This window comes from Corvus kubaryi, unplaced genomic scaffold (assembly GCF_017639235.1).
Source record: "Corvus kubaryi isolate FWS band 111438036 unplaced genomic scaffold, C.kubaryi_AGA036_p1.0 74, whole genome shotgun sequence".
NCBI lineage: Eukaryota > Metazoa > Chordata > Aves > Passeriformes > Corvidae > Corvus > Corvus kubaryi.
This window is the reverse complement of record NW_024582061.1, coordinates 17,221,150-17,248,403: the sequence shown is the minus strand read 5'-3', so window position 1 is coordinate 17,248,403 and position 27,254 is coordinate 17,221,150. Positions and strand designations below refer to the sequence as shown.

General features: G+C 52.4%; 1 protein-coding gene across 1 annotated transcript; it reads left to right on the top strand.

The window, feature by feature from the left end:
- The first annotated feature begins 1,819 nt into the window (after positions 1–1,819).
- TOB2 (transducer of ERBB2, 2) lies at positions 1,820–10,626 on the top strand. The gene is made up of 2 exons (XM_042051243.1): positions 1,820–2,077; positions 6,153–10,626. Exon 2 carries the CDS (start codon positions 6,239–6,241, stop codon positions 7,259–7,261), a length of 1,023 nt encoding a protein of 340 aa, XP_041907177.1. The 5' UTR covers positions 1,820–2,077; positions 6,153–6,238; the 3' UTR covers positions 7,262–10,626.
- The last annotated feature ends 16,628 nt before the right edge of the window (positions 10,627–27,254 follow it).

Here is a 27,254-nt window from a genome sequence, read left to right as displayed (position 1 = left end):
TCATTTGTAACTAAATTCCTTTTAAAATAGGAGTGACGAAAATAAGGCTGCTCATAATAGCTCTCATAAATCTTCCACTTCTCTTTCCCCTTCCCCTGCAGGAAAAAAAACAACTTCAAAAGTTGTTGTTTTTTTTTCTTTAATCAGTGGGAAAATGAGCAAAGGTGGCTGCTGTGTCTGGGAAGGAACATTAATAGATTTCTTAACACATGGTGTTGGCTGGCCTCAAAGAAATGCTCTTCCGTGGCAAAGGCAGTATCTGAGCTGAAGTGTTCCTGAATGAGGGAGGACAAACCAAACCCAGAAGGAGGTTGAGGACTGTTGTGGAAATGGAGCAAGAGATGAACTTTGTATCTTTGCACTTGGGAGATGGTTACCAGGCCAGCTACCCCTGCTGCAACAGAGACTGTGGTAATGTTTGTGTCATCTGAGGAAGATGTAGGACATGTGACTGGGAGAGCCTGGAAACACCATTCTTGGTGTCCCTTCCACTAGTTTGGACTGTCACTTGGGTCAAAAGCTGCTTTATGTGTGGACAGCAAGCAGCCTTTGCAAGTGGTGTGTGTGCAAGATGGTGTGACCTTGGACTGTAAAATACACGGCCTGGGGATGCCTGTCGGCATTTTCTTCATTTTCCTGGAACTAGTAATGGGTATGCTTTGAAATAAAGGGTGTGGATCTGTGTGTGCGCTGGGTGAGAGTGCCTTCAGCTTGCCAGTGGGCGGTGCAGCTCAGCCTTTGGCAATGGAGGTGCCGCCATCGGCCCCTGGCCCCAGGGATGGCCGTCACCACGGTTGTCCTTCCCCAGGGCAGCCTGTAACCCCGAACCGTGCCCGAACCCGCGAAGGTTCCGCGGTGCGGGAGCACCCGGGACGGAGTAGGCCGCGGCCGCCTCGGTGCCTACATCTCCCGGCAGTCCCCGGGCCGCGCCCGGCACCGCCCGCCGCGCACACCCCCTTCGGCTCACTGGCTGAGGCAGCGCTCCAATCCGAAGGCGCCGCCGGGCCCGGCCAGCCAATGGGAAGGCTGTTGCTAACACGCCGCAGTTATTTTTAGCACGGCCGGCCCTCGCGCACCTTGCGGGTTTCTCGTCTCCGCCGCGGCGGGGCCCGGCCCAGCTCTGTTAAAGGCGGAGGCACACAGGCGTGCTGAGACGAAATAGTCCGGGGGGCGGGGAGCTCGTGCCGGGGGCGGGGTCTCCGTCCCCGTCGCGGGGATGGCCGTGCCCTCCCCGCAGTGACACCAGCGCACCCGGTTTGGCCTTGCCCCGTTGTTTCCCGGGGAGATGCGCTCGTAGCCCCCCGGGCTCCCCACCCTCATCGGGGACCCGGGGTCCCGAGGCATTTGCAACGATGGAGGGAGCCGGGATTTCTCGTGGGCACGTCGCCCCGAGCTGCTGCGCTCTAGCAGGGCGGGGGGCTCCACCACGGGGGTTTTTCCAGACGTGACTGGGGCATGCAGGGAATTGACCCTGCGGGAGTCCCGGGGCCGGCCTTGCCACCGAGCTGGGGCTTGACAGTACTCGTGGTGCGCGGGGGCGGGGACCACGCCGGCCGGTCTCGGCCCTGCCCGCTCCGTTCGATTCCCCCCCCACCTCCCGTCGCCTCAGGCTACGCCGCTTGGGGAAATCCTCAGGTCAATCCCCTCTAAGGCCGCGGCCCCCTCCTTTCCCTTGCGCTCGGATGCGGGATACTCCCGGTGCCGGGGGGGCAGCAGAGAGGGCTCCGCCGGCCCGACCCCCCCGCCCCATCCCGGGGCGCTGCGGACGGCGACGGGAGGGGGAAGTAGTCCCGGCCCGCCCCCCGCGGCCGCATCACGCGGGGCGGGAGCGGATCCGTGCGCCGAGAGGTTGCTAAGGGTGAAAGTTTGCCGTGAGTTGGCTCACTCGGGGCCAGGGCGCGGGCGGCTCTGGGGACGCGGCAGCGGCATCCACACCACAGCACCAGGCCCGCCCCGCGCCGCCGGGGACAAGGGAGGGAGGGGACGGACGAGACGGGGCAGAGCAGAGACCCGCCGGCAGCGCCCACGGCCCCCGCGACAGCCGCCAGCAGCCGCCGGCCCTGGAGCCGAGGACGAAGTAAGTGGGGCTGGGGGTGCTTCCCTCCCCCACACCCCTTCTCGGGCTGGGGCCCCCCCAGCGCGCGTCCTCTCTGTGCGCTCGGTCTGAGGGGGCTCATCGTTCCCCTCCCCGCCAGGAGCAGCGATTTGCCCGTCCGTGGAGCCACTGTGTGGCTGTGGCCTCGGGGGGGATTAATGGGGCTTCAGGGGAGAAGAATGGGGGTGAAAGTCATTGGATCGGGGACGCTTTGCAGTGCCCCAGTTCACCATTTCATTCCCTTCAGCCCAGTTTGAGGGGCGGGGGGGACTGGAGCGGGATGCGGCTCAGCCCCAGCCCTAGCAGCCCCAAAAAAGGCAGGCTGGTTCCGAGGGCGGCGGCGGGCACCCTGGGCTCCCGGGGAAGGGGGATGTCGCCAGGGTGTTCCCCTTCGTGCACGATGAGCTCCGTGGGGGAGAAGCCCGGCGACAACAAAGGCGCTGTCGGGGCTGGGCTGGGCTGCCCCCCTCCCCCGGACACCCCGATCTGCGGTGCCCCGCTGGGCGTGCGGGGCCAGGAGCTCGCCCTTGTTGACATGTCCGCATCCATCCGACCGCTCTGTTGGGAACCTTGTTTGCGACCTCGCGTGCCCCACTGGGGCGAAGGGGACAAGCAGCGAGGGGCGGGGGAGACAGACAGAAGGATACTGGACTTGCGGCCTCCCGGGCTCCGACCCGCAGCCGTGGCGGGGCAGCAGCTGCGGGGTGGGACGCGCCCGCCCATCCCTGCCGAGACGGAGGGAGGAGAAGGGTAGAAGGGGGCGGCTGCCCGGCGGTCCCGGGCCGTGGGGCGTGTTCCCGGCCGTGGGCAGCGCCGGGAAGGGCGGGCGGGCCCTAGCGCGCATGTGCCGTGGAAAATTTTGTGCCCTGCCCCGCTGGGGGACGCGCCGGGCCGGGCGCGGGGCGCGCCGGGAGCTGCAGTCCGGGGAGAAGTAGGTCGCGGGGCAGGGAGGGGGGGGTGAGGACTACAGCTCCCGGCGTGCCGGGGCTGGCCGGGCACCGGGGATGGCCGCACTACCGGGGATGGAGGGGGTGACAGGGTTCGTCCCCGCGGGGCCGTTCGTCTGGCGGGGGGAAGCCTCTCCGCCGGCGTTTAGGGGGGTGCTGGGAAGGGCGCTCTCGTTCCAGACGGGTGTGTCCGGCTGTGGGACCGCGGGCTGTCTGTTCAAGTCCCGAGGCGGTGGCCAGCCCGTTCCGGGGGCCAGGCCTCCTTCGGGATCTCAAAGGGGGATACCGGCAAGGTCACCCACCGTGTTGGTGTAGCCAGGAGGAGAGGGAATCGTTCCTGTATTGCTTCTTCTCTGTTGCAAGTGATGGTCTGGCCTCTCCCCTTCAGCATACCGATAAACGGGGAATCTGAGGGGGCTCCTTTGTTCCCTGCCAGCACCTCGAGGCTGTACAGTAAGCCTTTACTTTGAAAATGCTGGTCTTTATGGAAGCCTGCTCAGAATACCTTTTACAATTGATATTCGGTAGTTTCTTCTCTCAGAGCCATGCTGCTTCAGCTGGTTTTCGGTGGGGTTTGGGTTTTAAAATTTTTTTTTAAATTACTTTATCACTTTCTAGTGCAGTAGAAAGAAATTGAGAGGCGCCTACTGGAGCATATCTTGCCATATCAACAACCTGAGGAGCCAGTGACTTTATTTTGTGCCTCCTGCAGGTATCAGTTGTATGCCACTACCTTGGCAGCTTTGGTGTTATTAGGCTAATTAACTTACCTTTTTCATAAACAAGGTACAGAATATTCTCTTTTTAGGAAAACAAGAGAAAAGAATAAAGGAGACGATGATGTATAATTGTACATTCTCATTGATTTCTGCAAAAAGTTGATGAGGATCTGGACTCCTCAATGTATATTGAGACATTTGTGTTGCAGATAGGGTGTTAACAAATTTTGGCCAGTCTTTCTTTCCCAGTCTTTTATATCTGATTTCTTACTAGATTTTTGATCTGGATTAGAATTTATCACAAGATTAAAAGACTTACAAACTGTCTGTTCTCTTCGTGCTTAACTTGCTGGGATCCCAAGGTGTCCTCTTTTCGAATGTCTCAAAGCCAAAGTAGTTAGAGAGCTCTGTGTAACCCTCCCTTGAGGTAGTATAGTCCATACAAACTCTTGTTAGGGTTTAGGTATGCTCTTTAGGGGTTTGCTTCGTACTTCATTTCTGTGGAAAAGGCTCTGTCTCTGCACCAAGACTTTTGCTTTCTGAAAATGGCTTCTCCTTACTGTTCGTAGAAAAAACTGTGGTTCCTTATTTCTCTGGTGTTCATCTGTTCTTACTTGGACTTGGTCAGGTTGCAGTGACCTACCAAAGTTTGTTACGTTACAGTAATTCCTTGAAGTAGGTTTTTAAGGCAAGACTTCTTTTTCATTCCCTTGTTCCTGCGTGGTTTTATGTTGCTGAATCAAACCCAAAGGGGGTTCCTTTTAGAACTGGCCTCCCTGTTGGCAGATTTGGGATGTGGGATCTGTTTCTTGTTACCATCATCCTAAAGCTAAGCCTCTGTGAACTCGGAGTAGTACAGAAAAAGCATAGAATCTGCATCCCTTTTTTGTAGTAAAGCTTCAAAATACTTGAAGGCTTCTTTAAAAATTATTCAGTCCTTCCTGTCCACTAAACTAGACCAAGCAAACAAGTCTGGTCAGTTTTTTAATTCCTCCTGACTTAGGCCAGCATGGATACCTGGTTGTGCTGCTGGGATTTTTCAGGAGAATGCTGACAGTGTATGTTTGTACTCCATCCCCACCCCCAAATAATTGTCACACATCATAAACATTGGCTTAAGTGCTGTGCAAGAACATCCCTAAAGCCCATTTTAGGAAGACGGTTGAACACAGTGTATCTCTTTGAGCAAGGTGAGAGCAGCTGAAGACACAGCAGCCTCTGACTAAGCTGCCAATTAAAAACTGGATATTCTTCTTTCCTCTGGAGAGGCGTGGAGGCTACTGGAAGTGTGCTTCCTCTTAAAATATCTGTGGGATTCATCTTCTTTGGATGAGTGACAGAGTGTAGTGCTGACATACCTGGTTTGGTTTGGGTTTTTTTTGTACCCAGACAAACATTGTTTGCAAATCTGTGTGTAATGGAAGAGTTGAGTGTTGTGGTTTTGCATTGTGCTTTTGTGGGTTCTCTCCATTTTGGAGACTTCCTTACAAGGCAGAGAGAGAGAGGAGGGGAGGATTACTTCAATCTTTGGCAAGCAATTTCAGTTTTTATTAAGTAGGTACCTGATCCTGGCAGAGCTCATCTTCCCTCTGTGCAGGGATAAGCGATGTGAACTGTATTGGACAGGTTGTTGGCACGTGCGTATTTTGTGATCCTATGCGCGTTTCCTGTCCCATTCTCCCCCCCCCGAATTAAACTGAGATTTTATGCTTGTAGCTAGGCAGAGTCTCAACTGCGTACACTTAATAAGATATGTGCCTGCCAGTCAAGGGGATAGTAAACATGGGCTGGCAGCTGGTGCCTCGGCCCCCTCCCTCGCTCCTTCTCGTCCCTTCTGCGCTTGTTCCAGCAGGACGTGGCACCCGGCACAACCACCCAGCCTCCCAGAGGAGAGGCTGGCCCTGCCGTCCTGAGCACGAGCAGATCTCTCCGCACAAAGCTGCTGAGCGAGTCACGAGGTTGTTCAGGTGCTGCACTTGTGCTCTGGAGAGGCTGGTGCAGGTGAGGCGTGCTGGAAGCAGCTGGGTGCCAGGGCAGGAGAGTCGTGTTAGATGTGCTGACAGAGCTCTGCCAGAGCAGACAGTGGCCTGCCTGGTTACAGCAGCAGTGCTTGGCAGCGAGGTGAGTGTGATGTACGTACTTGTGTGCAGGTAGTGGCTACACGCTTATTTCTTCTGAAAGAGGAGCAGGGAGACTCCTCCCTACTGGCATCCCTCTGTTTTGAAGACCAGTAGATTTGTGGTGACTCTCCTAGAGAGCATTACTTCTTGTTAGTATTTGTGCAAACTGCTCATTCTGCTTTGTTCATGAAAAGGCACAGTTGTTTATCTCAACAGGTGGAGAGCTGTTGTCTTCTCTAGTCTTCATCCATCCTTTTCTCTCTTTCCCTAGGTCTCTTTGGAGTCAAAACTTGTCTATGTTTCTGTCATTTTGTTACTTTTAATACACTGCCCTGACTTGCTTGCTGCGAAGAGAGTATGCATCTGGAGATCAAAGTTGCTCTTAACTTCATCATCTCATACCTGTACAACAAGCTTCCTCGGAGGCGGGCAGACCTGTTTGGTGAGGAGCTAGAGCGCCTGCTGAAGAAGAAATATGAGGGTCACTGGTACCCAGAGAAACCTCTGAAGGGATCTGGCTATCGCTGTGTTCATATAGGGGAGACGGTGGATCCGGTGGTGGAGCTGGCGGCCAAGCGGAGCGGGCTGGCTGTGGAGGATGTACGTGCCAATGTGCCAGAAGAGCTGAGTGTCTGGATTGATCCTTTTGAGGTTTCCTACCAGATCGGTGAGAAGGGCTCTGTTAAGGTTCTCTACCTAGATGACAGTGAGGGCTGCAGTGCCACAGAGCTGGACAAAGAAATCAAGAGCAGCTTCAACCCTGATGCCCAGGTATTTGTCCCTATCGGCAGCCATGACAACTCGCTGTCCAACTCTCCGTCCCCCTCCTTTGGCCAGTCACCCAGCCCCACCTTCATCCCTCGCTCTGCACAGCCCATCACTTTCACCACTGCCACCTTTGCTGCCACCAAGTTCGGCTCAACCAAGATGAAGAAGGGTGGAGGAGCTGGAGGAGGGGGCAGTGGAGCAGGGGCTGTGCAGCAGCCGAGAATGGTCAGGTCTCCCACCACCAACCTGCTGAAGCACAAGGGCCTCTCCCTGTCTATGCACTCTCTGAACTTCGTCGGGAGCGCTGGGAGCCAAGCCCCGCAGTCACAGCTCTCCCCCAATGCCAAGGAGTTCGTTTACAGTGGCGGCTCACCGGGAGCCAGCAGTCTCTTCTTCGATGGTGTTGCCAGTGAGAGCCAGGCCAGCAGCATCCCACCAGCATCGCAGTTCAACGCCAGCACAGGTGGTACCTTTGATATGGCTCAGGTCTTCAGTGGCAGCACCAATAGCCTCTTTCTGGAGAAGTCTCCCTTCGTGGAAGGACTCAGCTACAACCTGAATGCCATGCAGTATCCTAGCCAGTCGTTCCAGCCCGTCGTCCTGGCCAACTGAAAACAAAGGAAGGAGACTATTTTGGGGCAGGGAGGGAGGGGGGGAAACAAGAACAAAACAAACAAACAAGAGGGAGAGAAAAGAAAAATAGAAATATACAGAAAATATTAAAACCTTACAAATATAGGTTCTTGGGAAAAGAGAGAGCTCAGTGTTGTTGCGCTGTGCTGGTAACGCTCCTGAAGCACTGAATTGTTTTTTAACTCAGTACCTGTGCTTTTTTCCTACTCACTTTTTTACTCCTTAAAATGAGTCTTGGGCTTTTTTTTGGTTTGTGTTCCCATTTCTCCCACCCCAGCCCAAGACTGGTGCAACTGTAGGTCACAATGCTCCTGATTCCCTGCACCACCCCCTGCCCCACGCTGGACACAGGGCCCTTCCACCTGGGGGTAGGGATGTCATCTTCATACCACTGTGCTGGAGGAGGGACTAGAAGAGGATGAGTCAGTGTTGGTGGAGACAAACACACTCTTGTTGCGTGCTAGCCAGAATGGGTGGGTGAGCCTGCTTTTTCTGTTACAGCTCTGCACGTAGACAAAGAGCATCTCCTGTGCCCATGGGTGCAGACCATTGTGCTGTTGTGGCTCCAGCCCAAGCTGGCATCAGCTGTTCTGTCTGTGTACTGAAAAGCACTAACTCTTCTCCTTGACCATCTTCCAGCACGTCACAGGGCAGAGTATTACTGTGAAATGGCTTCTTCCCGCTCCCTTCCTCATCTGCACTTCCAGCTCTGGCTACAGGGGGACAGTGCTTTGAGTTTAGTGGCTCTGGTTATTGGACCTTTCTGTACCTGAGCGAGAGGGCCTTTTTGTGCTCTCTCAGGGCTACCCAGTCAGTCTGGGTGACAGCCCCTGTGGTGTAGAAACACCACCTGCCTGTCCCTGTGGCTTGGGGGAGGTGGCACTGAACCAGCTGGACTCGGCTTGGATCCTGCCCCCACTCCCCAGATGTTCTCCCCAGCAGCAGGGGCCAGCATCCACTTGAGGTGGCCCCTGAGGTCAGAGTTCTCATTATGTGCTGTGAATTCATCTTCTTGTCTCAGAGAAGAAATTCCTTCCTTTTTAGTTAGTGAGGCAGCACAACTTTTCAGGAAGATAGGGTGATGTTGTTGAAGCTGCTGTCTTGAGTGGTAGCATAAGGGTTTGTGCTTTCAGCTGGGTATGCACCTGACTAAATCCCTTGCTTTGCCTTTCTGGAGAAGCTTGAGGAGGGGGCTGATCCAGTGCGAAAAGGAAGCACCTGTCATAAATTCCTCATTCCATCCAGATCACATCAGCATGGACAGTGGCAAGCTTAGGGCAGAGTAGAGCTGGGTGCTCCAAAGGCAAGTGGTCATCTCAGCCTGTGAATGTATGGTGCCCCTTCACAGCAGGGCTGGGATCTGGGACTCCTCAGCTTTCCCCAGGATGATGTGCTGCAGTCAGGCAGTAGTGGCTTTTCAGCTTGATTGCTTCTGTGTTGAGGACTCCAGAACCCACCTTCCAAGAAAGCCAAAGGAGGGCAGTTTCATGCCCAGGAAGGGTGGAGGCTTTTTAGGTGGAAAGGGAGGTCTCCTTGGAGGCTGCTATGTGAGCATGAAAGTGTGCAAAGGAGAGAGACATGGAGATGATGAAACTCCAGTCTTTGAAGTTCTCAGTTTAAATGAAAAATAAGCTTTTTTGCTGCTTCCTGAACTTGAGGTTTGGTTTTCTTTTAATGTTGCTTCTTGGAGCACAGTCTGAAATCCGCTCCTCCTGTGCTCGTGGAACCAATGTGCTCTTTCAAGAAATCTCAGTTTCAGGTGAGATGAGCTTGACCATGTGCTTTTCCTGCTCCCTTCCCTGAGATGGAGGCACTCCAGCCCTTTTGTAGTTGTGTTGCCAGTGAGCATTTGCAGAAGGTAACGGGCTGTCGGAGGGAGACTGCCTCTGCCCAGAGCTCTCCAAGGAGTTTCCAGCGCACCCCTCCTCTCGATGGGTGATGGGGAGCGCGGTCCTGACCTTGTGCCTAGCATGGGTTCCCAAGCAGGCTGCTTGCTATCGAGCTATGACCAACGCAGCAGGTGGGTGAGGAGACCAGAGCCCAACCAGTTTCCCCAGAGCTGGTGCCCACAGCCTCAACCCTGCAGGTTTCCAGACTAGGACAACTTGATGAGGAATGGCCCAGCTGTTGTGTTTCCCTTTTTTCTTTCCTTTGAACCTGCCGCTTAACGGATGCTACCACTGCCATGGAGTCCTTCTCCCCAGCAGGGTGCTGCTGGGTGCTACCCCACATGCTACACTGGACTCTGAGGGCTGCTTAGCCCCTGATAGCAGGACCTGGTCCAGTTGCCCCCCCACTGTCCCCACATCTGACAAAGCCACCTGTGAGCTGCTGCCATGAGACAGCATGCTCTCCTCCAGCACAGGGAGGGAGGGAGGGAAGAAGTGGGGATGTCCCCCGTCCACCTGCTTAAGTGTGTGAAGCTTTGATGCTGCTTTGCCCTGCCACACGTATTCTACCTGCTTTAAAAATAGTGGTGTGAGTGGAAGGAGGAAAAGAAGAGGGACCAACCTCTTTGCATCTTAAAAGGAAAAAAGTGTGCTTCAGAAATGTTCCTCCAGCATCAGGCAGCAATGGAAACTAATGGCCTTTTCAGGTCTTTTCTAGTCTTGGATGTAGGCGTTCAGCTTCAATTTTATTTTTTAAAAACCTGCACTAATTTACCTGGTTTCTTAGGAAGAGAAGAGAGAAGATTTTTTTTTTTAACTTTTATTTTTTATGGGTTTATGTTCTTTTTGTTGATGTCCGTTTGTATTGAATAATTTGCTACATTTGTAAAATGTAAGAGGTATATATAATATATGTATATTTCTAACGTAAAAAAATGTAATTTTTTTCTTTTCAAGATTTTTTCTTAAAAAGAGGAGAGAAAAAAATATTTTTTCAGGAAAAAACTTTAAAAAAAAAAAGAAGTGGTGAAGATTCCTTTCTCCCCACTCAGCCTCCCTTTCCTCCCACCCCTCTCCAAGGAGTGAATCTACAGTTGCCTTGTGGGAGAGGAGTGAAAGAGGACAGAAGTCTGTATGTCTCCGAGTGGAGGGTTTCTGTGTGTGCTCTGCTTGGGGTTTTTTTTGGAGAAGGGGACTACTGAAAGGGGGGAACCAGGGGGTTGCTGTCTTTTTCTTTTTTTTTCCTTCTTTTTTTTTTTTTCTTTAGCGAAGGAGGAATACAATCAGAGTTTTGTATTCAGAATGTTGTGCAATATTTTGGAACGGGATATTGGTGTGTCTAGAGATTTAGTTAAAAACAAACAAAAAACCCCACAAAAAGGTTGATCAAATCTGTACAGTTTCTATTGTTCCAGATTTTTTTAAGTTTGTATTAAAAGCATGATATAATAATCATTTGTTGTGTGGTGTGTGCCCAGTGCAGAGAGAACACCTCGGATGTGCCTGGTTTTGGGTAAGGAGGGATGCAGCCACCTTCGGATGAACTGGTGCTCAGTGTCAGCCTTGCAGGCAGGGTCCTGGTTTCACAGCATTAGGAATAGCTCAGTGATGCCCAGGATTGTGCAACAGGGCCAGGACAGCTGTCTCAGTGACCTCTTCTGCTGCCAAGAATAGCAGTACATAGGAAAAATTGGCGATATGCCTGGCTATCCCTGGTCCTGCCATGATTCAGCTCCCTGGAGAGGGGGGAGAGCTGGCTCTCCTCCCTGGGGAAGAGGCGGGAGCGGGATGCCTTTGGTGCATGGTGCTTTGGGGGCCTTCAGTCAAGCAGCAGAGTTCCTAAAATACCCAAATTCTGTGGCAGCTTGCTAGGACCATCACCGATGAGGCCGGGTTAGAAGCCCTCTGGTGTCACTTCATGGGGTAGATGAAGCTCCCCTATGCAGTGCTTCCTGCAGAGGTGCTGGTTTTGGGTTGGTTTCTTTCTCCTCTGCACAAACCAGTTTGTGTTTATCCTGAGGTGGCTGGGGTGCTTGCTAAGCTAAGGGAGCATCGAGGTACATGTGCAGGCTCTGTCCTCCCTGCTGTGAATGTTCATCCAAGGTGACTTCCTGTAATGGGGTGGGGTTGAGGCTGGATATGAGAACATGCAGCAATGATAGTGGTTTGATTTTGTTTTTCTTTCTAACCTCTCACTGCTCAATTGCAATCAGAATTTCTGTTTAAGAGAGCAGCTCCTTTTTAAGAAAAGGAGATAAGATGGCTGAGGAAGGTGCTGAAGTGCCTGTCATGCCCCACAGGTGCCGATGTCTGTGTGACCCAGATTCCCCAGCCTCACCACACTCCTCCTGCTCCAAAGGGTGCCTCACAAGTTCCCCATGCTGCTTCCTTAAAAAGTTGTTGAAGGGAGCTGCTCTGAATGTCCTTGAGGAAACCAAACAAGGAACTGGAGCTGACTCCCACTAGCATCCTTACCCATGCCCTCTCAGCCCCTCTAGCCTGAATTTCTTCCTGCAAGAGCTCGCGTGCCCTTGGTTTTGTGAGCCCCAGGAGCTGGGCTGCTGCTCGTGCCTGCTGTGCACCGCGTGACTGTCACACTCCACCAGGCAACAAAACTATTTTTTCCCCTTTGTGTCTCAAACCCCTTGTAATCATTTATCTAAAGCATGCACAAACGCTTGCCCTTAGACATGTTTTTGGAAATGGAAGATCGAGGGTGACTATATGCCTTCCTGATCCTTGCCCTGCATTTGCTTAGCTGTGACACAGGGAGGTATGGAGCCTTTCCCTTTTTGGGCACAGGTACGGCCTGGAGTTGGTTTACAGCTGATAGCTGCACAGCCTGGGCAGGGATTAGGGAAGAGGTTTAGTATAGCCTTGTTCCTCAAGGGATATTTGTCACTGTGCTGTCTCAGGGAGCAAGAAGAGTGTAGGGAGCTGAACCCCACATAGTGCAGTGCGCAGGGAGAGGCTCTGCCTTCCATCAGCCTTCAGAGGGGAGCTGCAGGAGCTCTGTATTGGGCTACTGTGGGGTAGTGCCTGGGTGTGGGAGCATTTGCCAGATGTTTGGACAGTGACCGAGTCGGCCCCGGAGTAGTGTGCTCCAGCAAGGCATGGCAACAAGATGGGACTTGTCTCCTGAAACCTCCAAAGCTATGGGCGTGGGGGTGTTGTTTAGACACTCGTCATAGGGGACTCCGTTATTAAGAAGGAAACTTGCAACTTGAGTTATGGAGAAGGCGGGCTCCTGCCTGAAAGGAGACAGCTCGGGTAGAAAATGCCACACTTCAGCCTTGGGCTTTTCAGTCTGTGACAGCAGCAGCAGTTTCTGACTCGAATCGGGCTGTTTGGGGAGTAGGAAGGGGCTTGTGCCCAGAGGAAAGCCTTATGCAAGCATGAAAAGGTCCAGCGAGATAGCCTGAGTTTAGCTCAGCAGGAGAGGCTCTCCTGCTACCCTAGAGCCTCCTGGAGATTTGGGATTACTGGGATTGAATAACACATGGCATGGGCGCTGCCAACAGCGGGTGCCTCCCCGTGTCCCAGCACTTGCTGACATGCCAGGACTGAGAGGTGGAAAAACACCACTAGTGGGGGGGGCCAGGACCTGCTGAGTCCTTGGCATCCATGAGGCGTTTTCCTGCCAGTGCCACCTGCTCCATGCTCACATGGCTGCAGCCACAGCACTGCCCATGGCCCCAGCGGGTGTGAGGGGCAAGGTTGATGCCACAGTTGCAAAGGGACAGACAGGTCTTTCCACTCCACGTGTCCTCCACTGGAGCACAGGCACCAGCCCAGTAGCAGGCTGTGGCCAAGGTTAGCCACCTCCAAAACCTTGTGCTTTTTCCTTTGGTTTCTGTGGCTGGGCTCCAATTCAAACACAGTTAGGAACATGTTCACCCCAGCCTTGCAGAGCTGTTCTTCCAGTGTCCCTCCACTGCTGCCTGTGTTGTCACCTCCAGAAACTTGGTCTTTTTATAAAGCTGCTGAAGAATGAACCTTTCACCCTACATCCCTAAGTCACTCCAGTGAAGGGTAAGCCCCACCTGGCACACATGGTGCTTTTGAGTTGTACTGGTCAGTGAAGGGCACATTTTGTGTGTGGCCATTGCCAGTGGCAAAAGTGATTCCAGCATGGTACATGCGTGTGTCAGGAAGGAATGTGTTCTTTTTTCTTCCCTTAGAAGCCCCCAAAGGCACAGGAGTGAGGTAGGAAAAGAGGGTCAGGGTTAAATTTTGCCTCTTTGCCTTGAGGAGGGACGGGAAATGGTACAGGTGAAACTGTGGAGGGAACTTGCTCCCTCTTCACCGAATGCTGAGAAGGCAAGAGTAGTCCCTATGTTATTCTGCAGTTGCTGAGACCTAGCTGGGGGAGGGGGGGGGATTTGTGCTTATTTTTGTTGGCCTCGCACTGCTGGCACAGTTTGACTGCTGAAGGAAGCAGATCCTCAGGAGGGAGTGTGTCCCTCCCACTTGGCAGGGTGTTTCTACCAAGGACAAAGTTTTTCTTCAAGTGAATCAGCCAGAAACTGCTTGCAGAAGGTGCAGCTGGGGCTTTCATCAGAAAAAAATGAACCTGAAATGACCCACACAAGGTGATGCATAGGGAGGGCAATGGGCGATGTTGCTGCAGCAGGAAATGCTTCTTTCACGGGCCTCAGTTGCAGAGCTCAGCGAATTCACGCAAGGGCCAAGTCCAGCTTCCCTCAGCAACAGGCGTTCCTGTATTTCCTGATCTTCCTGCGGTTGGGTTCAGTGTCAACACGTGCTGCTGCGGGCTCCCTCACAGGCATGAGCGGCGTCACAGCAGGCCCCGGGCGCCTTTCCAAAATCTACCGAGGTCATCCTCTGTCACTGCCTGTGCCCAGCATTGCTGTCCGGTGCCGAGCTGCAGCCGGGAGGAGGCTCTGGACGTCCCTTACAATACCCAAAGTGGCAGCACTCACACAATGCACTGGGCAAGTGAGGGGCACACAGAAAAACCAGGGGGAACCAAAGAGACCTAATCTGCCAGGAGAGGACTGGGGTTGGCATCCTTGTGGGGACAGACTGGCAGCACAGTGGAGAACACGGGGAAAAGAGCAACAGTGGTGTCTGGAAGACCACAAACATGAACCAAGGAAGGACTGAGGAGGAGAGGGATGGAGGACAACACCCCAGGGATATCTGAGGTGTTTACACACGGGTGCTGACGTCATGGGGAGGCAAGGGAGGCAGGAACTCTCCTCTTCCCATCCCTACCTGGTGAAATGGTGCATGTTCCCAGTGACCCAACATGGGTGGCAGCTGCATAGGCCTCCTCCCTTGTGAGCATAGCCCAGCAGAGCCTCCTCATCCCCACCTGGCTCCCTGCTTGTTGAACTCTCATACATGATCCTCCTCTAACTCTCTCTCTGGGCTGGTTCTGGCATGGTGTTTCCCCTCTGGGGACACGGCCAGATCTCACAGGGGGCTCTGAGTCACAGTGCTGTTATTGCCTCCAGCACAGACGTGGAGACGCCGAGGTTTGGGGAGAGGCCATAGCTTCATCGCACTCACAGGGAGTATGAGCACTGGGCCGGCAACCATGGGTCTCTTCTGCTGCCTCACGCTGATCCTGCCAGCACCGGGAGCTGCTCTGAATGGGAAAGGAGGTGATGCAAAGGGACAGCATGGAGACATGCTGGGGAAGGGCAGTTTATCCCTCGCAGCCACGCCACTGCCAGCCACCGCTGAGGAAGGGAAAGGGCTTGACAAACCCAGACAAAATAGGATCTAACAAAACAGGACCAGAAAGAGCACAGGTGGGCTGTGATGCTCCAAGGCAGAGCTGAAGGTGGTCTGCACTGCTGAGGAGAGCAGTGCAAGCTGTCACTGTTGGACAAGGCATTGGATGCTATAACCCACAGCCTAAGTGCTAACACATCAGCACAGGGAACCCCAAACTGCTGATTTTTAGAAACATAAACAAAGAAAATTTCTTATGTTCTGGATTATAAATCACACAACAGATCAAGTGTATAAAACCATGCGAGACATCACTTGGTTCTTCAAATGAGAGACTTGACCATTGAGAATAACCAGTCAAAGCCAGCTAAGAAAGATTATTTTATTTTGACAAGGCTTTATTTTTAATCTTGGAATTATTGTCTTCTCCAAAGGTACAGTGCTCTTTGAAAAATCCTGTTTTCCTTCATGGAGATACTTGCTATGGAAATTTTTTGACCAGTCACTGAACTTAAGTAGGAACCTTCCCAAAGTCAATGGTTACAGATGTGAGAGTGGGGGCTACAAGAGCTCTATCGCCAGCAGAGAATAATACAGCCTGTAACCAGCAGGTACTCCATCAGTCATGTAAGGCCAGTATTTATTGCAGAAAGCCACTGACCACATTTTTTTGTGAACACACAGACAACACCACAGCTGAAAAGATTTTGCTACTTTATATTTTTAAAGAAACAACTCCAGGCTTCCCAGCGTGCACTTTAAAATGCTATGAAAGGACCCGAGTCCATCCAAACTTTACTCCAGTTTTTTATATTGTGGGGTGCCTTAGACGGAACTGTTGACTCCTCTGAGTGCAGAGAGTAACTGCTAAGACCTGTGGGTTTTCCAGCAGCACCTGATTGATCCCTGTGATGGAGCTTTCCTGGAAAGTGGAATGAACTGGTTGAACAAGGTCATCTGAGGGCCACAATGCAATCTTCAAAGCATAACTAGGAAGTGGAGGTCTGTGTTAGTAACTGTGTGCTGACCCTTGCCTTGCCTGGCCAGTAGAACTTCATAGTCCAGAACCGGCTGGAGCTGGATATCATCCTTTAACATACCTGGAGTGTGCTACAAAGTTACACAAGTATCTTCTCCAGGGCTGCTCTGCCCTCATAGGGCTGCACAAGCTGGTGGGGCTGGCCCCATGAGGAAGCCACAAAAGCCAGACCGCAGCACTACACTGGAGAAGACCGTGTCACCTCAGTGGTACGACAGAGCTTCCCACAAATGGCTGGAGGTGCCTTTTGGCTTCCACAGCCTGGGAGGTAAAAGGGCAAATTGAAAGGGTGTCACTGTGTTTGCCTGGTTGGCAAAAACCCAATGATTTTATCCAGTGACGCTTGCTAACCTTGACAGAATTGGATACAGGGAGCTGGCTCTGACCTCACAAAACCCCCCAACAAACCCTTCCCAAGTATTTTTCTGTGATACAACTCTGTTGAGAAAGGTACAGTTAGCAAGGGCCACCCCATTTTTTTCACTGTCTTTGATGTTATCCTCTCCCCCTGCAAGGTCTGCAGACAGAAAGGGGTCTCCACTGCAGGCTGTGCTGCTCCCCTGCCGGCCGAATGCACAGAGACCTTCTCCTCTGCTCCCATGCCTGGTAAGGCCACTCTCTTCACCTCGAAATGCTGGTGGGGGAAGTTGCTCCTGGAGGGAGCCACGTTTCCTCCTAGAGGTAATTGTCACTTGGCATGATCTTACTCATCTTGCTGGTGACAGGGGCTGGCTTTCTAGGCTCTTCTACCAGTAAAGCAGGCTGCAGGGCCGTGGCTCTCCACCTCGCAAACACTTAAAAGCCTCTTAACCCAGGGGTGTAGCTGTCTTCACTCCTGCCTGGAGCCTACCCTGCCAAAGCGTTCACTCGTGCTGGGTGAATGCTGGCCTCTTCACACCTTCCCAAGCAAAGCAGGTCTGACCTCAGGGAGTTACACTCTCAAACTGGCCCACAGATGAATTTGTCTGCTCTGTTTTGTGGATCTGTTCACCAGGCGGAGTAGAAAGGAAGGTGAACAGATGCAACTGCACCCCTGTCATGTTTTCTGTTACATGCACATGCTGCCAAAAGCTACAGGAAGACCCCGAGGGTATGGAAAGGTTTCCCAGCCCTCTGGACATGACATCAGCTTATGCCACTATGGGTTCTGCATTCCCCAGGTAGGAGCTCATCCACCTGGGGAACTTGGGAAGCATCCTTCTCCAAAGCCCTAGCCTTCTCCTCTCCCTCATCTATCTTCCTTGCTCCAAGGGATTATTTTCCCTAAATGCTGTGGCCTGATCCTAGGAGCAAACAGCAGCCAGCAGTAGGCTGTAAGGGAGAGTTCTGCCATCAGTGAGCAGCCCTATCTCTCCCTTTGCCTCCTGCTGTACATATCCCCCTTGTGCCATTCACCTGTAAGCAGCTGATTCCCTTTTTTTCCCCCTCCCCAGCTCTTCCTGGTCTTCTCCACTTCCCACATATGCCTTGCCTGTCTGGCAACAGCTGCCCTCCATGCAGTGAAACAGCATTTCCAAAAATGTCAGCCCCAGCATGTTGCTGTGAGAGCTGGTTGCTGAGTTTCACAGTGGGAGCGCTGGCTGCACACTGGCCCACCTTGGAGCAGTTGGCTTGGCTGGCAGCGGCTTCCCTGGTCTGCTACCACTGCTGCAATAGCCCAATTAGTAGCTCAGGTGTTGTCACAGTCTTTGGCTGTGGCCCAAGAGCTAATGATGGAGCAGGTGGCAGATGTGAGGATTGCAGAAGCGTGGCTGGAGATGAGGGGAGCACATTTGGAACAGCTTGTTGAGACCAGTCTTTGCTGACCAGCTGGGATGATGGGTTTTGCAAGGTGTGTTCTTGCTTTGTGGAAGTCTCCAAAACAATCTTCAACCTCTGAAGGATGCTGCAGCTGCATTTGGCTCTCCCACCCCTCCCAGGATATCCAAAATTATCTTGGGATTACAGCAGTGACTGTAGCTGTGGCCACTGGTTTACAGCAGGAGGAAAACTCATTAAGCTCCAAAGGTGTTTAATCAGAAGCAAAGTGGCAACAGAGCATTTACATGTCACTCCTGTTGATGCAACATGATGATAGAGGGGAATAAATGTCATTGTCTGAGGAAAGCAGCTCTCCTGCACAAATTCCTGCTCTACCAAATTCCTGCACAGTGTGTCTACCACAAATGGCCTCAGGCACTTGGGAATTACTGATCCCAAAGCAAAACCATAGAAGGAAGATGGGAGGGAGGAGAGGAAAGGCTGAAGAATGGTGGTAGAAACTGTCTAGAAGTGTACAGGTGGTGCAGTGAAGAACGTGCAACTTGACACGCAGCAAGAGCTTGAGGAGCTTTCTCCAAGCAGGTTGAAGAACTGGTTAAAAAGAGGCTTAGAGCTATGACCAAAGAAGCTGTTGATGCAGTTTGACACCTGCTGTGCTTACAGAAGCAGGAGTTTGTACTTTCTTTGTACGCAAACAGGATTATGTCAAACTACCTAATGCCATAATTCAGTTCTCTTAATAATGGAAACATTGAGTATGGGCTAATAGCTCGAGCCAAAAAGGAAGACAGGTTTTTATGATCACCATGCTGTGTTACCTATGAGTACAAACTGCTCCTTGCAGTGCTCTGCATAAAGCAGGAGTATAGATCCAGCTCTGCTTGCTTATGCTTGTGGAAGAGTCAGAATACATGGACCCTCTGAATCTTTTCCATCCCAAGCTCCTGTCCTTGCTGTCCTTCCCTTGGGCCTGTTTCCGCTTCTGCTGCACTCAGTATCAGAGCTGACTTCAGGGGGCGTTACAGCCCTTGCATGTCAGGCCCTCAGTGGGCTGCAAAGAAAAGGAATGAAAAAGTCTCCTCCTGGGTCTGTATCCATTATATTGATGCTTCTTTCCCCCAGTGGCTCCAAAAACACCTTCAAGACCACCCACTGCTGCTGAAACACAGCCCCATCTTGAAAAGAGCTGTGTGACAGTGGGTGTCAGGGCAGACATTTTGTACTTCTAATAATAATTTTGTACTAATACCATGTCGTGGTAGGGAAGACAGAAATGACTAATTAAAATGTTGCAGAGATAGTCAAGTCATGAGAGCATTACTCAAGTGCAATTTAGCTGGGAAGCTGCAATTCACAGCTCTGCTATTACAGAAATACCACGGGGCTTAATTGGACACATTGTTGTCAAGGTATCGGGTTAGCATCCTGCCAGGATGAAAGCAGCTCCAGGCCCCCCACCACCCAGCCTGGACATCGGGTCAGAGCCATCCACTGCTGGCTCCCAAGCAGTTGGTGCCAATTCCAGCAACAGTAGGTTTTTTTGGCCTAGTACCAGGCAGGCCTAAGGTGTCTCAGCTTGCAAACAGACTCATAGTTCAGTGTGGCATGCTTCAGATTAGGGTAACAATATCATCAGTGGGAAGAAGAATCCCAAAGCCTTACTGTTCCTCAGGTAGATACTTCTTGATGACTTACATAATTTTGGAACTGTTGTTCTCTTTCATGAGCCATCCTCACATCCTCTAATGAAGATGATGAAGAAACTACTTTGTAGTGAAGGGAGAAACCTGAGAGAGGAGCTTGGTTCTTGTTAGCTAGCAGTCAGAGTGGACTCTACATAGCTCCTACGGGTACTCCATCTCTGCAGTGAAGACATGCAGGGGCCTGAAGCAACTGGACTTCAAGCAGCAGAGAGAAGACAGGTAAGAAACATCAGCCTCTATGGGCCTGATGTAGATTAGTGAGAGAACTGGTGCCTGAAGCATATGTTGTAGCGGCCACAGTCCCTCGCAAGTCTCAGTCCTTGCTTTTACAGCTGTAGCAACAAGTAGCAGAGGTCTGGTGTAGTGGAACTGTGTAGGAGGAGGGCTCAGCTGAGAGGTGTGAGTTGCAGATGGACTCGGAGCTCACAGTCTTGGGTAGAAATGGAGTTTGGGGCTCTAATACAGTTTGTAGGTGTGGAGGGCTCTTTCATTGACAGCTCCAGCACCACTTTGTTCAGTGGCCACCACTGACTGGTAAATTAAGGGGTAGAGAGGTAAGGCAGAGAAGGACAAGAGAGAGGAGAGAGCAAAAAATGTTTGAAGAGTAAAGTCTAGCCAAGCAAAGGAGATGGAGGGAGGGGAAAGCAAGGGGTAACACAAAGAGAGAGATGGAAGAGAGAGCAGCCTTCCAACAAGCTGGAGAAGGAAGGCAGAAAGGATCTGGGTGTAAAGAGGAAAACAGCTCCCATACCTGGCACATTTCTCTCCTGCTGTTGCTGTCTTGGAAGAATAAGCCTGGCTTTTTCTGAAAATGCTTAGTGAGCACTTACCACAAATACCTTCCATGATACATTCTGTGACACTGTGAATCTAAATGACATATGTTTCAGGAGACTAAAAGTGATGGGCTCAACAAGGCATCTCACCCCTGTGAAAAGACCTTCCCTGAAAGGCTAATGTGGGTCCAGGCCTACACAAGAGGCAGCAGAAGCAGCCAGGCTTTGGGGAAGGACTGTTTTGGTCCCAAGGGGCCTGGTCCAAAGGAAGAGAAAGATGCGGACACATCCTGGCAGCTCAGTGCCCTGCAACAGTGATAACAGCTCTGAACTTTCACTGCCCCAGAATGGGAGGTCAGAGGTGCAGCCTCTGCTCTGGGCCAGAGAAAATCACTTTTGCCAGGAAACACAGGTGAGGTCTTCAGTTTAGCTGGCCTGCACATGGTGCCCCTGCAAAAACTCTGCTCTGCTCTCTCAGCTCCTCATGCTGACTGCCAACACAGACGTCATGCTCACCAGAGACACCTCCTTTTCCATATGCTAGAAATGCCCAGTCTTGCCTCAGTTTGGCCAGCAGCTCCTCAAACCTCCTGCCAAGGCTGTTATTCCCACCTCTCCTCAGTGGGGCACGATGGTGAGGCTCAGCCTAAGCACAGTGTGTGCCCAGGATCTCAGTTGGTGCCAGTGGGATGCAGGGGGAAAACGAGCTTCCTTGCACCTGGACTCATTCATAGGCCAGAAGCCTTGCAGCGGGTCCAGCTGAATGATGTAGAGCCAGGGAGGACATAGAGTGGGACTTACTCACTGCTCTGGGATGTCAGTCCTAATGGAAAACAGCAGGGAGTAGTTCAAATATGCCATAAATATTTACTAGCTAAGGCATCAATTTCCCCAACAGTTGTTAGAAGTCCTTAGATGCCTGAAATTTCAGGATTGGACTCTGGCTTCTGCTCCAACATCAGGAGAACCCAAGCACCATCCCAGCACCATCCTGGCAAATCCAGGTCATGCCTCCTGTGCAGTGGGTGACTGCATGACTGCCAAACCAGCCCCAAAACTGCTGAGCCCCCGGGCAACAGTCAACTCCTGTAAAGTATGGTTGGTTTGTGGATGTGGAAATAGCCCAGTGTGGTTTGAGACTGGGATGAGCCACATTGTTCTCCCCACTGACAGGGGGCTGCTGAGAAATGTCAATGTTTCCCTTTGCTCTGGGAGAAGCTAACCCTTTGCTCTGGGTCTCAGTTTCTTTCAGTGGCCAGCCCCTCCACATGCAAACTCTGGGCTCCAGCGGCGCATTCCTTCTCAGCCTGCGCAGCACAGGCACGTGGCTGGCGCTTAGGAGACACACTTTAAATAACCGCACCACAGTGACTCATGCCTTACCCAAGGCAGTCTGGCTGCTGGCATATAAAGCATGAAAGCCGGTGATCTTTGGAAGAAGAGAGGATCCTACAGTGAGCAGACATATGGCTCAGTTCCTGGCCAGAAGGTGGGAGGGGTAGAAGCGTTTCTAAATGAGATAGGCTGGGAGGCTGAGGCTTGCAGGTGCAGAGCAGTGGCCTCCCCACCGCCCAGCTCTGTCCTCCTGACCTGGTGCCACATGAGCAGCCCCTTGTCTCTGGAATTTCCCTGAGTTAGCAGTTTTCCAAGCTGAGAGAGGCTTGGGGCAGTAGGGAAAAAGCCTGCAGGAGCAGTGCCTGAGCCCAGTGTGGCTGACATGGGGGGATGTGGAACGCTCTTTTGCCCTTTGCAACGTTTGTCCTGTAGCACCGAGGTGGCAGAAAAGGATAGGCAGTTCTGGTGGTTCTGGTCGACCTTCAACTTTCCTTCCAGCACTTCAATCATCCTCCATTTCCCCAGTCCCAGAACTGCCCTTCCCACCCTGCCTCCCTCTCAAACTCTCCCCATCCACTCGGCCCCCTTCTCACACCAGCTCCCCTCAGCACTGTCACTTCCTTCATTGCCTGTCCCTTTCCTCCTCTCCCAGACCCATCCTCCCACACCTCCTGCACTTCTTCTCCAGCCCCCCTCCCTGGAGGGCTGCTCTGCAATCCCTGTTCTCTGCTTCTCTGTGCCGTCTCTGCACCCCTCCCTCCTTGTCTGCTGCCTGGGGCCACATCTTCCCCTCTGGCAAACAGTCACCCCTCAGGACCTACTGTGGTGTTTCCCTCAGCTTCCAACCCCTTCCCACAGCTGTTTGCTCCAGAAGCACCACGGTGGCTCGGCTGGCCAGACCAGCTTTCTGCCAGCAGCCCATACTGAGGCCAGCCTTTGCCTTTGGGTTGCATCCCGCTCTCCCTCACCTCCTCTCCAGGCTGTGGCTGTGGCTGGGTTGCCCTTGACAGCCACATGAGCTGCCTTCCCCAACCCACAGGCTATTTTCAGGGCCTGGACACCCTGGAGCTGCTCATCGGCTTTGGCAGGGTAGCATAAATGTCACGTCCCTCCCTGTTCCCAGCCTGATGCCTGTTCCCGGCCCGAAGCGATGCCCGCGTGTCTCCCATTATGTAAGGCGTAACGCGTATGGGAGCTGGGAGGCCTCAGGCTGGCTTGTGCACCATGAATGACAGCTGCAAAAATGAGAAGGGAACTATTTTTAAACCTTCCCCCGCCCTCCTTCTCCAGCTCTTTTCCCCACAGCCCCAGCCAGGCTGTGTGAATGTCCAGCCCATGGGGCCAACTGGTCCTGCTGGGTTCTGCTGAACAGGTCCTGAGCATTGCTTTGTACTGCCACAGAGGGACACACAGCACCTCAGCACAGGGCTGGTGGTACCCAGAGGACATGTCCTCTTCCAGCCCTCTTTGGCCATCAACAGTCCCCTGACATCCTCTCCTTCACCTCTCACAGCCCTGCTTGTCGGCAGGACCAGCAGTGTTCCCTTCTTTCCCCCAGCCTCTCTCTGTAACTTTAGAAAGGTCATTCCCTCCTCCTTGAGCCACAGGGTTATCACAATTCCTTGGAGAAGAGCAGAAGGGATCTTGAGGGGGAAAAACCTACCTTCTATTGCAGAAACATGATACCCCAGTACCACCCTGTCCCTCAGAGTGAGGGCAAGAGACAGATGGTCTGGACCAGGGACCTGCATAATTGTCCCATCTCCCACTGAGTGCTGCTGGCACAGGGACCAGCAGGGAAGAGGCAAGGTGGGTGAGGAGCTGTCAGTCACAGGGAGAGTTGTCAAAACCAGCAGTGTTTTGCCCCAGAATGCTGCAAACCAGGCACACCTCAAGCCAAAGCATTGGAAGAAGACATGCAGGGGGTGGACACTGCCTGTGTGCTGCCATTGGCTCTGAATAAAGACACTCGGTTCAAGGATTTGACCATTAAAGAATTAAAGTCTGGAGAGACCAGTGAGTGTGAGGTACGTCTTCACCTGGCATTGCAGATGCTGCTCTACACACCCCTCGTCAGGAAAGATGGAGCTGACCTGTAGCAGGTACAGACCAGGCTTGTGAGTGGCCATTTTGAGTGTGGAGCTTGTTTAATCTAAAACAGCAGAGTTTGAGAGGGGACAGCATCCATGCATCAAAAAGATATGCTAGGGCAAAAGTCTAATTTGTTCTCCTAGAAGCTCATCTGGATCATAAATACATTTAGACTTAAAATTAGAAAGAAGTTCCTAGCCAGCCATGGTATAAACTTCTGTGACAGCCTGTCAGGCTGGAAGGTGGGCAGAAGAAGCCTAATTTGGTAAGAGAGTCAGCAGGCTGGTAGTCACTGCATGGCAGGAGAGGAGGGAACCCAGAATGAGCCATACACATGTCTGAAATGAAGCCTGCAATCATGTCCCCAAACTGGTCCCCAGAGGGATTGGTACAGAACTGAAACCGCAGGGTGTTGCATCCTCCATAGGTTGGTTACATATCATTAATGTTGTGCTTTAGGGTCCTCCCAGATCTTTGAAGAGGCAAGAAAGAGGTCACCTCTTTTCCTTCTGGGTTTTTAGGAAGTTAATTTCCTTCATTTCTGTAACCTCTCTGACCACAGTAGCCACAGGGCTGGGGTGAGGCAGGGAGGAGAATATGGTCACTCCTGCTGCTCTTAGTCACGATTTAGGTGTGCTGGTTTGCCTTCCTCACAGGCTCAGGACAAAGTCAGCTCTAGGACTAGGGAAGCATTTCCCTCGGGCTTGGTGTGCTGTGGCAACCTGGGGAGCTTGAGGTGTTGTTCACCATGGCAGGCAGTGCCCTTCTGGGACTTTTTGGCTGCATTTTCCCTGTTGCAGGAGCTCGGGGGACACTAGAGACACTTTTACTCTCTCCCACTCACTCCTGCTGCTGTTCACATCCTTAGGCTTCTGTGGACCTTGGCCACGGAAAGGGAGAGGGTGCCTTTAGGCCGAGGCAGTCAGGACGTTCCCTAGATTGTCCCCAAGTGTCTTGACTCAGGCAGGCCGAAAAGAGTCCGAAGTCTCAGCCCTATGTTTCAGCGCGGCACAGAGCCCACACTGGCACGACAAGACTCTCAGCCTTGCCACCTGCTACTTTTGCCTGCCCCTTGTTCCCCTCAGTGCTGGGGCTGCAGGGTACAGCTGCCCTGACGCGGGAGCCTCGGTGAGAGCTGCGGGGGGTCAGCTCGGAGGACTGTGGAGAGCTGTCGGAGCCCGGCAGGTCCCGTAGTCGGAGGCTGAGGCTGCTCCTTTCCCTGCTGAGCTCAAACCGAGCGCCGCCTGCCCCGCTGTGCCGGAACTTCCCCCGGCCGCCGCCGGGCCCTGGGGCGGGCGGGGCCCTGACGGGGCGGTGCGCGCTGCGGCAGCGCCACCTCGCGGCGCCCGCGGGAGGGCGCAGCCCGGCCGCCATTTGCGGCGCCGCGGGGGCCGTGAGGGGACGGCGGGCGCTCGCTGCCCGCGCCCCCAGACCGTGTCACACCACGGGACGGGCTTTGAAGTAGTGCCGCCGTCTTAGGGCTTGATGAAGCCAGCCTTTTCTTCAGGATAAAGATTTGGAACGGCAGCTTATCGCGGGCTGCCAGCAGCGTGCAGGAGCAGGACACCGGAGCAACCATGGCTTGATGGACTGAGGCAGTATGCGAATTTAGGAGAAGGTGAGGTTACTTCTCCTCAAATTATGTACTTTACATTTTACACCCTATAAAGGCTTAGGAGCAAATAAGCAATCAGCAGGATAAAATGAATGCACCAGCAGACAACGGAGGCTGAAGCAGCAGCTGCTTGGGAGCCACCCGCGCCCTTCTCACGCACAGGTGGGTTGAGCAGCAGCGCGGCCCAAGGCGCAGGCGCAGCACAAAGCCTGGGGCAGGGCCGTGGCAGTGCCAGGCCCGACCGCCGCCGCACTGCCGCTGTGGAACGCGCACATGGATCTGGCTCAAAGCCTTGCTGCTCCAGCCTTCAGCCGGGGGTGGGGGGGTGCTGAGCCTGCTCTTGAAAGATGGAAGCGTATTTCGGGAGTAAAGCATACAAGAGCCAGTTTTGATCATAAAATCTGTGATCAGGCACAGAGGGATAAGGTACATGAACTCACCTCTTGCAACATCTGGATTACTGCCAGCAACTTTCTGCTCCACCTCCCGAGCCAGCCTCTTCCACCTCCTCTCCTTTCCTTATGGGAGGAAGGCTGGTCCCGTATTACTCTCCTGCAATTATTTCCCAGGAACACCCCACCCACCTAACTCAAGTCTATCACAGCTATAACATCAGCTTCTGGCTTTACTCCCTCATTGTCAGCTTGCTCCCAATTTCCTCAGAAGCCTGACACATTTTCTCAATGGCCATGTCCAGCCAAGAACCACAGCCAACAGCAATCAAAAACCCAGAGGTTCTTGGTGGATGCAGCTCTTGCACATTTCTTAACCACAGCATTCCGTTGCTGCTATGGAGTGCTACAGACCCAGCTGGAGACAGATCCTTTCTGTTCTTTTGTGGATCTGGTGTAGCCAGCAGGAGCAAAAATGAGTACCAATGTAGCTGAAGTCCCAAGATCAGCAGCACATCTCCCCAACACACAACAGGAAGGAGGCTGAGCAAGCAGTTGCCATTTTTCAGATCACTAATAGCTGCAACATTTCCCAAAGGGAACTAGTAATACAATGTGCAGAGTTAGTACATTTCTAAACTCACTCCCCCCCCACCCAAGAGAACATTCAAGTTCCCTGAAGACAGTGTAACAAACATTGGTGGCCAAATATCCTCCACACTGTTAAGCCCACGTAACACCAGAAGGATACATCCAGCACAGCCTTGCATCCACTCGGTTTCTAGGGCAAATCCTTGGCTTGGCCATGTCAAGTCTTGGCCTTTGGTATGTGGTAGAGGTCAGGCCCCTCCCTCTAAAGAGGAAGGTTTTTTGCTTTCATAAACAAATTACCTGGGTCACTAACCCTGCCATGGCTCTGGAAGACAGCCAGGGCTAAACAACTCATTGACACTTAGTTTGTTCCAACAAAGATCCTTACTGCAGTTTATCTAGACATTAAACTGGAGCACCAGTGATCTTGTCTACCTTGAAAGCATGTGTCAGATGCAGTGAATATCAAGAAGACATAAATTTCTTACCAGGCTGATCTTCAATTACCAGCTTTTGGAAAACAAAAACCAAAAAAACCAACCACCACCGACAAAAACAACGAACCAACCAAAATCCTCAACAAAACAACCAACCAAGTAACCGAGGTTTAGTTAAAAAAAATAAAAATGGAAAGGTACAGAGAAAGCTGTACTCATGGACAAAACTTACTCTGAACTGTACTTCTTCTCATGAAAGAAAGTAAATTCTGATTACTTTGTGGATGCTCTCAGCCCCAACGTGAGCACAAAGAAAGCACAGTCCAACTGTCTATGGCTGACTTGTTCTCAGATTTCTCCCCCTACCGGACAGAGTTCAACCAAGAGTCACTGTAGGACCAATGCAAAATCTTGCAACGTTTTTTAAATCAGTTAATCCAGAAAATAAAAGCAGGGAACTGTATACCTGTTACCAGCACACTTAACACATGGGAAATGCACAGCAAGAACCTACTCCCAAAAGGTGATCAGCTGCTTTAGTGGCTACCAACTTCACTGCAAATTGCAGGTGCAATGCTGGCAGTGGAGCTGTACAGCACACAGTATGCTATCTAGAGAACAAAATTACTGGATCTCAGCA

Coding starts and splice junctions, on each gene's coding strand:
- TOB2 (XM_042051243.1), top strand. CDS start 6,239: ATGCATCTGGAGATCAAAGTTGCTCTTAACTTCATCATCTCATACCTG.